Source organism: Micropterus dolomieu, linkage group LG13 (genome assembly GCF_021292245.1).
Source record: "Micropterus dolomieu isolate WLL.071019.BEF.003 ecotype Adirondacks linkage group LG13, ASM2129224v1, whole genome shotgun sequence".
In the NCBI taxonomy this organism is placed as follows: Eukaryota; Metazoa; Chordata; class Actinopteri; order Centrarchiformes; family Centrarchidae; genus Micropterus; species Micropterus dolomieu.
This window is the reverse complement of record NC_060162.1, coordinates 6089042-6103101: the sequence shown is the minus strand read 5'-3', so window position 1 is coordinate 6103101 and position 14060 is coordinate 6089042. Positions and strand designations below refer to the sequence as shown.

Genomic DNA, 14060 nt, shown 5'->3' with positions numbered 1-14060 from the left:
TGTGGGAGTATGGAAATGTACATTACTGAAGCACAATATCAACTCACATGTATGTTTTTAAGAGGGGCCCTATATGAAATGTTGGTTCAAAGACCTTGATTACTTGAGCTACTGTTGTGCTTACATGATGCATATTCCTAAATTAATTTGTGTTTAATGAAATTACCACACAGAGAATATGGGGTCAGCTTAGGAAGACTGGACACATTAGAAATACTGCAGCTCATTTTTGCCCCAAGATGTCCTTGCAGGTACATCTGGCCATGCCTACAGGTGTATTCTTTATTTTCAGTCTCCTGAAAGTGGAAAAAAAGTCACGCAAAAGTGGCTGAGTGGCTTTGGTCTACAGCAGAAGAAGCAGATACAGCAATGTCAACATGTGAGAACAAAATGTTTCCACAAGCATCTCTTTTTCTATTTGTCAACCTCTCCACTGCAGCCAAAGGTAAACATATTTTCCATAGTTTGGCTTTTTAAACAAATTTCTGATGTTTCCACTGTTACTTATTTGTTTTGCATGAATTGCTTTCTTGTTTTGAATAAAATACTTCACACTATTTTTTATTTACTTGAAGTTTGGGGTCCTCAGATGCTGTATCAATCAAAAAACAATTAACACTCCACTCAGATGGAAGTGTTGCGATGCCTTGAAGCAACACAATTATGATTCTTCAGAGATTTATTTTATTTTATTAACTCATCTTGATTTAAAGGTGTTTAATAGTCTAATGGATCTGACCCTTTTCTGGCACTGTGCCACTTATTGCTCTGTTACCTGAAAGGCTTCACCCCAAAATGCAATATTATTCCCACTTCAGCTCCTCATTTGTATCAGAAACATGTCAGACAGCCTCTTACAACATGTAAAAATGTAAATATTTGTAAATGTTGAGGCTGTGAGATTAAAAAGACTTTCAGTTGCCTCAGGGCAATGACATGCAGAAGATAAGGCTTAAGCTTTTGCTTTCATGTAACTTATTTAAAGGGACCAACCTACTGAATATATTTTATTTCCAGTGGTGAAAGAAGTAATCAGATCCCCCCCCCCATGATCAATGCTACTTCATTAGTGCTGCAACTGATCACAAAACTCATGGAACGGATCAATTTGTTAGGGTTTTCATTTATTTTGAAATGCGCTACTTTGGCTCTGATCCAGCTGCCTCTCTTTTGTCTGTAGGCAACTACTACTCTGTAGTAAACAGTGGGAGAACATTTTTTAAACATTGCAACCAATCCACAGTTCACTTGCGGGGTGGTGGGGGTGTTTTTATGATTTTTTACACAAATCGCACCCTGTGTATAACCATACCCAGAAGACATAAGGTAATATACAAAATCACAAATACATTTTAAATATTAGTAATGATATAAATTACAACACACTAGGCCTACTGGGTAACTTGTGAACACCGCACCCTAATAAAGCTGTAACTTATAACCTATAATAATACATCATAATGTATTTTTTTTGTTATATTTTGTATTATTAATCTGAAAAGCAATTAAAATGATCAAATAAATGTAGAGGGGTTCAAGTGCAAAATTGGCATGTGGCATTTAGCCTAGTGGAGTAAAAGTATAAAGTAGCAGAAAATGGATATACTCAAGTAAAGTACCTCAAAACTGTACACGTATAGTACTTCAGAAAATGTACTTCCCAACACTGTTTATTTCTTTCTCCATGGGGTCAACACCGCACACGTGTTTTGGTCCAGACTTGAGGCTCTGTTAGTAATGTACTGTCCAACACTGTAGGGGGCGGTAGTGCACCTCTACGTGTTTTGCTATCTCTTGTTAAAACATAAGAGGAAGCCAGTGACACCTCTCGCTCCGCCCGCCTGGATGTACTGTAACGTTGCGTTGCGCCGAGCGGGGTGACAGAGAAATAAATATTGTATAAATACAGATTGTCCACGCATATATCGGTTTGCTCAAATGAGCGGGATACCAGGGACTGCTGTGGTCCAGGTCACCAACCTGTCCTCGGCCGTGAGCAGCGAGCAGATGCGCACTCTGTTCGGTTTCTTGGGAGACATCGAGGAGCTGCGACTCTACCCGCCCGAGTAAGAGCAACCTTCCCCGGCATGGCTAGCCAGGCAAAACCGCGGCTCTGCGACCTGTCTGCGATCCACAGAAACATTAAAATGAAGAAGTAATGAGTGTAATAAAATAACTAACCCCACTTTTTTTCTGTTTGTCTTTCCCTTTCACAGCAATGCCCATCTGTCTTTCTCGTCCAAAGTGTGTTATATAAAGTACCGAGACCCCTCCAGTGTTGGTGTGGCGCAACATCTCACCAATACTGTTTTTGTTGACAGAGCTTTGATAGTAGTGCCATGTGCGGAAGGTGAGTGCAACCCGCTTCGTTCAAAAGAAATAATAATGAAATGTCTGAGTTGCCTCAATGGACCTGCTATGGCCTCCTCCCCTTGAATCCAACCTTTTGGTGTTTTGGTTGAATTCCGGGTTGTTGTTTTTATTTTTTTTATTCACATGCAATTGGCAAGTCGTGCCATTGGCTAGTTCACTTTTGTCACGAGTATTTTATACACAGGTGATGGGTGATATCACTTCACTAAAACCCTAGTTAACTAATTTCTTAAAGCGCCCAGCCAAGGTTTGCGTTTGGTGTCATTGTTGACAACATTAACGTTAGAGCTGTGTTTTTGAAGACATTGCATTATTTAGGTTAACCTCGCTGTAAACACTGGGTTCTCTGGAAGCAAGTGTATTTCTCATAAGAAACTGCCATTAATGTTACTTGTTTCGTGGAAATGACAAAATATCTCCATGGCAACACAGCTAACTTAATCCCCTTTCTTTCTCTTTCATATTTTGGTGCTCCTTTTCTTTAAACCTCCCTCCCCTTTGGTGCCACTGTTGTTCCCTTGTGTACAGTCAAAAATGATATCACCTCTAACTTGATGCTTTTTGTCCACGTGACTTAGTGCTGGATGGCTACTGAGTTTATTAATTTGGTTTTGTATGTTTTTTCTGTGTGATTATGTGTGCATATCAGATGACTAGACTGGCCCAGCTGTTACACTACACTAGCCTGAGTCAGGCATTGTTTTCCAAGCCACTATCCCCGATCGGGCCAACGCAGCCTTCAAGGGGGAATGTGACCAGGAGAATAGCCTGCTGAACCTTCCAAGATGGACACCTTGTCTCTTTTTATTTATTTTTCTTTTCTTTTGGTTTGTTTCCTTTCATACTTTCCCATGTTGTCCACTTTCTACTGTCTCTATCTAGAAACTACAGTATTGCTTATCTCTAGCGTTGTGTTTATATTTGTTATTTTGGTTTGTTGTTTTGATTATTGTCCAACCCCCACCCCCCCTCTCTCTTTCTGCTACAGCTGCAGCTTGTGTGTGATTGAATTCTGTCCAGGTTGCTACGGCATACCGGTGGGATGTGTATCACACATGGGATGCTAGGAGGATCACTAACACTTTACTCTCTTGTCACCTGTTGACATAGGGAGGGGCTAGACATTAAAAAAGTGAGACCCAGTAATAAAAACTATATCTCATTTGAGCATTTTTTATATTCTATTTGCACTTTTCATCTGTGATGAAATCTGTAGTAAAGGGCAACATCTACGAGTTTCCCCTCACATTACAGGCCTGAAATGGATGTTCAGTATTTAAAAATACACAAACATTCTCCATTCAACATTATACTCTCTTTTTAACGTGGAAATTCGTTACACATGCATTAATTCTTTGCGTCGTTATTTGTTTTGAGATATATTGCCTAGCACTAGAAGAGTTTTTCGTGTTAGACCAATGGTAATTCATACTCAGTGCCTCCAGCTGTAATGAACTGAATTTGTAGTTATTTTGCCTTTGATCAGTCTTAATGTAGCCCCCTTCTGCAGCAATAGAAGCAGCAGATTTTAATCCAGAGTGGAATCAGCTAAATTTCTAATTGGTTGTTTTTTTTTTTTGTAGCTAAGTCTTGGCTAACATTTCCTACAGTTCTTAAAATTGTTGTTCTTCTCTGTATCTGATGTCCTGTGTGCTATTAGTGATGCAGCCATTGGGGTTGTCTTGTGTTGCACACCTTTCCAACACTGCGAAACGATCGCCCCACGGAAAAGCGCCCATGCTTGATATCGTATGGTTCATGACCAATATGTTTCCAGTACAGGTGACCCATGCATCAAAGTGTTGACTCATACTCTGCATTGTGTTTCTTTCTTTTTCTTTTTTGATCTATGAAAAGAGACCAAGGACAAAAATCAGTGTTCTAGTGTTTTTGTGAAAAAAAAACAAGTTAAGATTTTTTTTTTTTTCATTGAAAATACTAATTCAGATTGACTGAGAAGAATAATTTCATAAAAGCAAAGTAAGGGTGCTCGGTCTCCAGTATACCATGAGTAGACAGTAGAACACTTGTAGGCTGTATGGGGAAGTGTATGCTCTCTTTCTCTCTAGAATACAGTGGGCTAATTGTGCAGACATAGAGGAGACAGAGGGAAGAGTCCCACTATTGCCTTCACTAATATCTGCTTCTGTCCTGCAGGGAAAATCCCAGAGGAGGCCAAGGCATTGTCACTTTTGGCACCTGCCACCCCAGTGCCCAGTCTGATTCCTGGTGGGGGGCTGCTACCAATCCCTACTCCAGCTCCACTCCAGAATGTGAGTCAGCATCTCGTAGCCCTCTTGTTGTCAGTTTGTCTGTCATGTAAGTAAAATATAGGTGTGTGTGTGTTTCACACCTGCAGCTGAACCTTCCCATAGTGAATCGTTTGTCAGCTAGTCTGGACTCCGCAGCGTCAGTGCAGGCTCAGCCCCCCCTCATGGGAAATGTGGATCCCTCAAAGATTGATGAGATCCGGAGGACCGTCTATGTTGGCAACTTGAACTCACAGGTAAGTCAAATCTGTGTTCACACTGAACCTAGTGAGTTCTTACAACAGCAGGGGGGACTCATGTTCACTGTTGCACATCTTACCCAGTGCAACGGCATGACGTATTGGTTATTTACTCTATAACGCATCGAGGATATTATTATCTATATCAGGCTGTGGGTTACACGGACAACACTTGTTTGTAGGATCCAGGGTCTTTTCGTGGGATTTGTTGACAGTAAGAAAAATATATATTATCACCAGACTAATCCTCCTCTAAGTAGCATTCTTTTCCCTCATTCATATTGCAGTGCAAATTGCCTAATTTCTGTCCTCTCTTTCTAGCCGTCCACCATTATTCATGACAGGTGTGGACACATTAGTCTTAACTTATAATGCTCAGAGCCAATTGTTTGTTTATAAGCTCTTTGTGACCGCTAGAAAAGATAAACAGAGCGTTCAAGTGCTACAACATGCAGCACGACTTGTTGAATAAGCTCTTTCCTTGTGGGACCATGCAGTGCTGATTATGTGGGATAACGGATCACTAAAATAGGTCCATTGAGTGAGTTACTTTTCAACCAGACTAAATCCAAAGCTTTTTGTTCTCTAGCTGCAAACTTGTTGTCAACAAATGTACTTCATCTTTCTTTCCACAGATCACCACCGCAGATCAGCTGTTGGAGTTTTTTAAGCAGGTGGGAGACGTAAAGTTTGTGCGAATGGCTGGAGACGAGACTCAGCCGACACGTTTCGCCTTCGTGGAGTTTGTTGAGCAGGAATCTGTCGCCAGAGCCCTGACCTTCAACGGAGTCATGTTTGGAGACAGACCCCTGAAGTATGTATATTGTGTTGTTGTTACAGAGCAGTACAGTCAAGTCAAGCAGCAAACATTTTAAATCAAGAAATTAGTCATTTATTTACTCAGTATCAATATTTGCTGCTTGTGATTAATCATATCATTTTGAGCACATAATATCTTTTAGTGCTTTGTGTCATTTGATATTGTTTTGTGTCTTTCAGGGTTAATCATTCCAACAACGCCATCGTGAAACCGCCAGAGATGACGCCACAGGCTGCTGCTAAGGAGCTTGAAAGTGTGATGAAGAGGGTGAGGGAAGCCCAGTCAACCATTGCTGCTGCTATAGAGCCAGGTACAGCATTTGATTTGCTGCATGTATCAACGTTCTAGTAATAAAATAATGAAGTTGCGTTCTGATGCTGAGACTGTTGCTCGTACTCTAGCGGACATAAAGAAGCGTTCCTCCAGCCGGTCTACAAGGGCACGCCGGTCCCGTTCGCGGTCACGCTCTCGTTCACACTCAAGAATGCACAGGAAAAGGTCCCGTTCGAAACACAGGTGCCCAACTAATGATCAGGGTTTTAAGATTTCACTCGTTTGACGTTGTGCTCATATGATTGTGATTGTCTTCAGTCAGTGACAGTATTTTTTTTTTTTTTTCTTCCCCCTTTGTGTTGGAGCAGAGCGCCACAGAGGTCGTGGCCAAGGAGTGTCCCCCACAGTTCCCGAAGAGACCACAAGAGGCTCTCTCACTCCAGAGACAGGAGACACAGTCGTAGTCGCTCAAGGTATGTTGGGAACAAAAAACATACAGTATAAAACAATAATGGCCCTGGAGGGTGTGCAGAGCACCATATGCTGCTGTAGTTTAATTTGAGATAATTCACTTAATCACATAATGTATTATCAAGAAAACTAAATCGGATCTACTGTAGCACCAACCTGTTATCCCTAACCTTGGCAGTAGAGGTCGCCATGTACCTGAGTGTAGTAGCTGCCTGAATTTGGCTCTTGTTCTGCATCTGGCGCCAGATTGATCTTTATTAACCTTTTAACACAATAAGGTCTTATCTGTAATACGTGTTTTGATTTTTATCAACTCTGACCTTATGTTTTTGTTTCTTTCATGCACACTGCTGCTTTTTCCATGAGTAGCTCAAATTGTCTCCAAATAATGGACTTAATCCACTTAATGTGTTACAAGGGGCCACAGGAGGAGGAGTAAGGATCGTTCCAGGAGCCCTCGGATGAAAGCCAGATCACCCTCGCCAAAAAGGTAAATCCATCGCATCCCATCCTCCCAAACTGTTTTCAGGTGCTCTAAATGTCGATTTTATTTTTCTTCTTTTAGAGGTAAGAAAGAAAAGAGGAGGGAGCGCAGCAGGGACAGAAAGGACCGCTCCACATCCAGGAAGAGGAGCCGCAAAGACGAGGACAGGATAAAGAGCAAGGCCAAGCCATTGAAGGTAATAAAGCTTACACGTCTCCTGGTCGGGCAGTCAAGTAACACCTAACTTTGTTGAAAGACTTGTCAGGCATGAAGGGGAAAATGAGGTGTTTGTCAGAGTTGAAAAAGAGAAGAGCATAAAGGTCTCATTCAAGCGGTTTTTCCACGCTACTATGGTAGGAGGAAGACACTGTTAGTGACCTTGTTTTCCTCCCCTAGCTCTTTATGCCTGGCAGAAGTGCTCGATGAACACCTGCTAGCTGACAGGGATTCATTTTGTAAGCAATTTCTTTATTTCATTAAGCAATCATTGTCTATTGTAATGATCAAAAAAAAAAATTTACATTTTTACCGCACAACTCACCCCATGCTTCCTCACTCCCTTCATGGACATTAGGTATCCCTTACTGCTAAAAGTCTGATGCTATGGTGCTTCGCAGAGCAGCTCACTCTTGACTCATCAATCTCTTTGTGGTGATAGATGTTCAGTTAATCATTAATGTCCCTGTTTCTAAAGGTCTCAACTTGCATTTTTCCGAATCCTCCTAAAGGCATACGGCGATGTGAATGTGAGCCACAAGGGGACACTCATCTGAGACTAATAAATGTGCCCTTTTAGATATATATTTACGGGAATGTTTTGACATTTCGGGAAATGTCTTAATGAGCGTTAGATAAGTGGATCGATATAACTTTTATGTCTGTATGCTAAATAGGAAGCTAGAGCCAGCAGGTGCTTAGCTTATCATAAGGAGCTGAGACACGGGGATTAACAGCTAGCCTGACTCTGTTCAGCGAAACGAGTTACCTGCCATTTACTGAAGCCTCCGCTGGTTGCCTGGCAACCTCATGATAATGACAAGATGCCTTTTTACATTCAGACAAAGCCAGACCAGCTGATTCCAGTCACATATGCTAAGCTAAGCTAACCGCTTGCTGGCTGTAGCTTCCTATTTAGCGTAGAGATATGACTGTGGTATCGATCTTCTAATCTAGGGTGTGTTTTTTTTAATTTTTTATGTCTGATAGAATTTTCACGACAGAAACTGTGTTTCTTTGGTAAATGTCTCACTTCCCTCCAGCTCGAGTATCAAAGCACGTGAACTGACCTACTTTGAAAGTTTACTATACAGATCACACTAAGGCGATTGCCGCGAGATAAAAGGTAACACATTTTAGGCTTATCGCACTCCATCTTTTCTGTTGATAACAATCAGAACATGTACAAGTGTCAGCGGAACAAATGTTCTCCTCAGAAACCACTGCAATCTTGCAAAATGCTTGTTTTTGGAGGTGCACTGCAGAGTCTGTTCAGCCTTCTCATGTACTGTATTTCATAGTTGTCTGAAGTGATACTCAAAAACACAATTTCTTTGATTGAAACACTCAACCCATGTAAAACGTATTACTTGTATTTTCTCATTGTAGAACAGCTGCTGCAGCTGGAGATGAGTGTTAAAAGGTGAAACAATCAAATTTTTTACTGCAGCGACGTCAATATCTCTGCTGTCCATGAAAAAGCAGGAACCATACACGTGACAAACTAAAATATAAAAGTCATGTGGGACTCCCCCAACCCTCAGCCCCCGAATATTTGGCAAAGACTGGCAGCTCAGTCGACTCGGAGAACAAAAACATCCCTAGTTTTTAATAAAAATAATAATGATAATAAAATGTAATCATGTAATAAATGTCATTTTATGATATGCGTAGCCATAGGAACAGAGTGATTGGTAGCATCGCAGTTCTTCCTAGCCTCCAGGTAGTGCTCCGTGCTTTTAGCGTGTGTGTGTGTGTGTGTGTCCCGTCCTGCCGCAGATCATTCAAAACATAGTCGGACTGCTGTCTGGGAGGTGGGCTGGTCGCTCGGTGAGCAGCTCGTTTTAAAAAATCAGCGACAGATGTGTTGTCTGCAGCTCAAGCGGTAAGACAGAAGACAAACAGGGATAAGAAATAGAAAGTCTGGGTTTGGCTAGCTGGTCATTTAGCTGTAACGGGTGACGTTTGTTGAAACATGTTCAGCTTTTCATAAAGCCGATAGATAGATAGATAGATAGATAGATAGATGGCTTTATTGTCACACATGCACAAGTACACAGTGAAATAAGACAATAATTTTAAATCCAATTTAGGTTGATTCTGTAACATTTATCCGGATCAGTGTCCTTCAATCGCTCTCATCCTCAGCGTCCAGTTCATGTAGTGATTTCGACAGTTCTTCTAATTTCATTGTCAGACCAGTGGTTACTCTCAGCAGCTCACCAGACTGCGCCCCGATGGTGTCAATCCTCCTCTGCGCTTCCACAGACCGGTCTGAGATGTTACTTAACAGTTCACCGTTCTGATCAGCCCTTTGATGTAAAACCTTCAGCTTTTCGTTCACCCCATTTAAGCACTCTTTAAGTTCCCCAGACAGCTTTTGGGTAAATTTGCTGGCGGCTGTCTTACCAAGTTTATGATATATTAGGGAGATTCCAAGCCCGATAATCAGGAAACCCACTAACAAAATTCCAATTATCCATAAATCTTCAATGTCCTCCACAGATAAAACCGCTTGCCAGGTCTCCCACGAGACGCGAGCGTAGCCTGCAACGAATGTTCCACTGGGTGAAAATCTTGTCAATAGCGCTGAGTGACCAGTTGATTAATTCCATTTTGATGGTTTCAGGAGAACAGCAGGCAGGTGGTCAAAAGAGAAAAGTTTCCACACGACCAAAGTAGACAGAAAATAAGAGCAAGCCAAGATAAGAGGGGAGAGTAGGAAAAGCACGACTGCTCTCTAGTAGCAGGAAAAGGAAGCCTGCTGCTGTGACATTGACCAAAAGTGACATTGACAGTCATCTTGTCAATGTCACTTTTGGTCAACCAACAAATCACATCCTGGACGGGGCAGGATATGCGTAAATGATTGTTATGGGAAAGTCAGTACTTACCATTTACATATTAGAGACCAATGTAAGGCATTTTTCTTGCACAAGGATTTCATGAATGAAAACAACCCACAAAAACGAAACTGCTAAGCGATATCTGATATGAAACTGATATCTTTGTCATTTTTTTTTTTAGCTATCAATCTTTGTCCCAGGTGTAATACTATAGAATTACCACTTTAATCAAACTACCGTTAGCTTAAAGTTAGCTCTCTGAAAATTGAAATTGGTCTAATTTTTTTTCAATCTTCTGGTCCTCACAAAATATCAGTAACAGATACAACTGGATCTTCTCTTAATGGACAGACTCCAGTGAAAATGCATTGCACTGGCCCCTTCCATATTTTTACTCCGGGGGGAAAAAAGAGAAAAAGAACTTACTGTTACTTTATTAATGTTATACATGTCATACGATTGCCCAGGTGCTCTGAGCTCTGAGCAGACACCTAACAGTTACAGTATTGACTTTGTAGACAGGGCAGCCAGAGGACTCAGGCAATAAGGCACCTGACTTGGGATGTTGACAGAGCAACTGTCAACTGGCCCCGGGCCATCGGGATATTCCTTATGTCGATTGAGTACTCCTCTAAGCACCTCATCATGATTACCTGAGCTCTGATATTTTCATCAACATTTGGCTGACCATGTTTGATTGTGACTCATTTTAAATTTCAGGTGCAAAGGGACTATGACAGAGAAGAAAAGGAAGACTTTGAAAGTGACAGAGAAGACTCAGCCACACTAAGCGAGGACATAACGTCGTCACCCTGCGCCCAGCACAACGGCAGCTATAAGACTCACAGTGAGGAGGATGCATCTTTGTGTGCAGACAACACCAAGTGACAACTACAACACCACAGAAACTAATCTTGTACCATCAAATGAGCTCATCGCGTGCGTATGCAAACATGAACACTGGCAACACCGTGTTTCCCCTATTTCATCTCAAAAAGTTTTACAAACTGATTTTCACTGTACAATCTTGGCAACACACCAAGATGAAGAATTTGGGACTTGTAGTGGTTGCATATGATATAATGTAATATAAGTGCAACACTAAATACTGCAGGCTCACAAGCTACTATAAACAACTGGTACTTGTTTCTCTAGCAATCTGAAGCCAGATTTTAATTGCCTGATTACAATGATTTTACCTGTTGAAAAAGAGCAACATTTTCTCTCCATTCCTCCACTGACATCTTGACCCATACACTTCAAAAGTCCAAAAAGCCTTTCATGCCTCTAAGATTATCAGTAGTTCTCATACTGTATGTACGTCATTTCCTTAAAAAACGTTTCTGTCCTGATATTGCAAAGAGCAATATGCACTAACGATCTACGTTAGTGGTAATAAAATTTTGTATCTTACATTATGCCTCATTTACTTGTGAGATTGGGAAAACAATTCAGCAGTAGAGATTTTAAAATGTTGACATTCGCCTTTATTGCCACGTTGGTTTAATCTGCTCAGTACGTGCACTAAAGCATGCTCCTAAAGACGCAAAGAACACACAAAAGAGGCTCGGAGTGGCTGCTACTGAGGGTTGTAAACACATTTCAATCTTGACACACTTCCTCAGGCAGCAAAGTATTAACATTCTAGGAGAATGACGGCTCTATATCCTTATTATTCTACAATGTTCATCTAAATCTGGTTCGAACTGACTGTTGACGATTAAGTAACTTCAGCTTTTACATCCTGTAATTCCGTCCTGTTAAAGTGTCGTAAAGGCCCCCAATTGAATTGTCAGTTCCTCATAAGGCTTTTAATTTATCATATAGCCAGTTTAAAGAGAGAGCAGTACTGTGGTGAGCAGGTAGCACAGAGTTGGTTGATGCTGTATTTTGCATCAGTTGCATTTTGGTCAATACAAAAACAAAAATAACCTACTGGATGTAATGATTGTAGTATAATCCAGGCCAGTATCATGTTAGGTGTGGTATCTGTTTTTAGCATTTGCTGCTCAGTAGCACACCAAAAAGCTAAAGGAGTACGCATCAAAACAAGGTTCTTACCAGTTTACCTGTTAACACTGACAATGTTTGATTAGCCAGCTGTTTAGTTCTTCGACATGTCCTTTAATGTGTCCTTATTGACACCTCCTGGGGTAGAAGAAACGCCCCTCTCGGACTGTGGTCTCATGGGGTGTAACTGTTTTGCTGCGCTGGTTTTGGTGTGGCTCGTGCTGTGACAGCAACTTCCCGTACTCTGTTTACTTTGCATATTTAATACATGTTTCTTGATCAAATAATTTAAATGCAAGAACATGAGTGTGTATTTTTATTTAATTTTTTTTTTTAAAGGCACTCTGCTGATGCTAAAATGCTCGTTGTGCGGTGTTAAAGCACGATTTGAACTACCAGGTCTGTGCAGTGTTCTTTTATTCCCTGCTCTGTGCCATTTTTCTCCGTCATCTTGGAACTGGAGAGTCCTGCAAAATGTACGGTGTTGATTTTGGGACTTATAGTGCTGTAATCATGAGAATGCAGAATCGCGTTCTGCTGTTTCTGTGAACCTCTTGCTTATATATTTTAGTAAAAAGATAAGTTTCTCAACAGGAATACATTGTTTTTCTCCTGTTTTTGTTTTATGGGTGTACACTTACTTCCTTTAAAAAAAAAAAAAAAAAAATTGCGAGTAGTCTCCACAAGATCACAATGTATCGTGTTTCTTTTACTGTTATAGTAACGCTGTCAGATAGAAACTATCTACTGTTTTCATACATATGACACAGGCCTATACTGTAAAAATGATGGCGGTGTGCAAAATGTCTGCCGGGTCATATTGCTCAAGAAAGGGAGATGCTAACAAAGCTGGAGGTGGCAGTCTTCACGAGGCTGACAAGATATCACTTGCAAACAAACTGCTTGCAAGCACAGAAGGGTCAAAAAGTGCCTAGACTAAGATTGTACAGAATATTCTAATAAAATATTGAGACTTATTGACAGATGCAACCTGAATTTGATGTTCAGGGTGTTTAATAGATAAAAATAATGAGATGTTATGAAAAAGTATTGTCAGTTGTCTTTAGTAATTAATAGCAGAGTAGGCTGAACATTGATGGGACTTTTGTGGATTTGTTTTTTATTTTTGGTGTTGCAGTATTGTAATTGTGTTGAAAATGTATCTGCAAACTGGCCCCAGATCAAGCTCAGTGTTTTTTTTAAGTTCCTATAAAAGTTTGTTTTATTAAAAAAAAAAAAAAAAAGTAGACTTAAAGACGTTACGACTGTCCAAATCCTGCTATGGCTTTTACAAACCTAATTTTCATGTATTTGTATTTCTTTTCTTTGTCTTATTTTATTTTTTTTTACGTACACAAGGCTTCAGTTTGAAGTGGAGAACCTGTGATAGCATTTAGTAAAGCATTTCCAACACAACTGACAGTATGTGAATAATTTTATTTTTTATATCAATGTATCCACTATGTATGGTATACACTGTAGAAACGATTCGCGGTTTGCTCCTGGGGGATTGGGCACTTGCTGTGAAGGTTTGGTAATACTGTTATCGAAGAGCTTGGATGTATCTCTGTGATCCTCCTCATTTTGATTATAAAAATACATCTGATCTGTTTCCAACAGCAACCAATAAAGAGACTTTTCGTTCAGTTATTTTGCTTTTAGTGCCCTTGTTGTGTCATACCGTCAAGTATTACAGATTGATCTCAGTCAGCCTTTGGTTTCCTGGTTTGGATCATAATGTGTTTTCTGCAACTTGACAAAGAACTGTTTCACTGTGGACTTCTGTGTGCAATAAAGACCTAACCCGGTCTCCTTTATTTGTTGCTCCCACAGTATTGTTAATGATCGATAAGAATTCTGTCCATTCTGTGGTGGCGGGGCATTCACTTTTTTCGGCGTCTGAAGGGGGGCATGACAGGAAAAGTTTAAGAACCGCTGCTCTGGGGTCAACATGAGGTTGGCTTTCAGCGAAATGGCTCCATAACTATTTTAAGGAAATGTATGTTGATGTCATTTTCACATCACTAGGAAAAGCAGAGGTGTAAATGATAAAATTGA

At 40.6% G+C, this 14060-nt stretch overlaps 1 protein-coding gene across 5 annotated transcripts; it reads left to right on the top strand.

Annotated features, from left to right (window-relative positions):
- The first annotated feature begins 1810 nt into the window (after positions 1 to 1810).
- On the top strand, positions 1811 to 13652 carry srek1 (splicing regulatory glutamine/lysine-rich protein 1). 5 transcript variants are annotated; one of them, XM_046067740.1, is made up of 12 exons: positions 1811 to 2066; positions 2217 to 2350; positions 4531 to 4646; positions 4733 to 4879; positions 5518 to 5696; positions 5882 to 6012; positions 6104 to 6218; positions 6344 to 6448; positions 6865 to 6936; positions 7012 to 7126; positions 7327 to 7385; positions 10713 to 10844. In XM_046067740.1, exons 1-11 carry the CDS (start codon positions 1939 to 1941, stop codon positions 7354 to 7356), a joined length of 1272 nt encoding a protein of 423 aa, XP_045923696.1. In that variant the 5' UTR covers positions 1811 to 1938; the 3' UTR covers positions 7357 to 7385; positions 10713 to 10844. The 5 variants fall into 5 exon arrangements, with proteins under 5 accessions (XP_045923696.1, XP_045923695.1, XP_045923699.1 ...); XM_046067743.1 differs by lacking the exons at positions 1811 to 2066; positions 7327 to 7385 and adding exons at positions 3023 to 3200; positions 3362 to 4155 and having other exon boundaries at positions 10713 to 13652; XM_046067742.1 differs by lacking the exons at positions 1811 to 2066; positions 7327 to 7385 and adding exons at positions 3023 to 3505; positions 4034 to 4155 and having other exon boundaries at positions 10713 to 13652.
- The last annotated feature ends 408 nt before the right edge of the window (positions 13653 to 14060 follow it).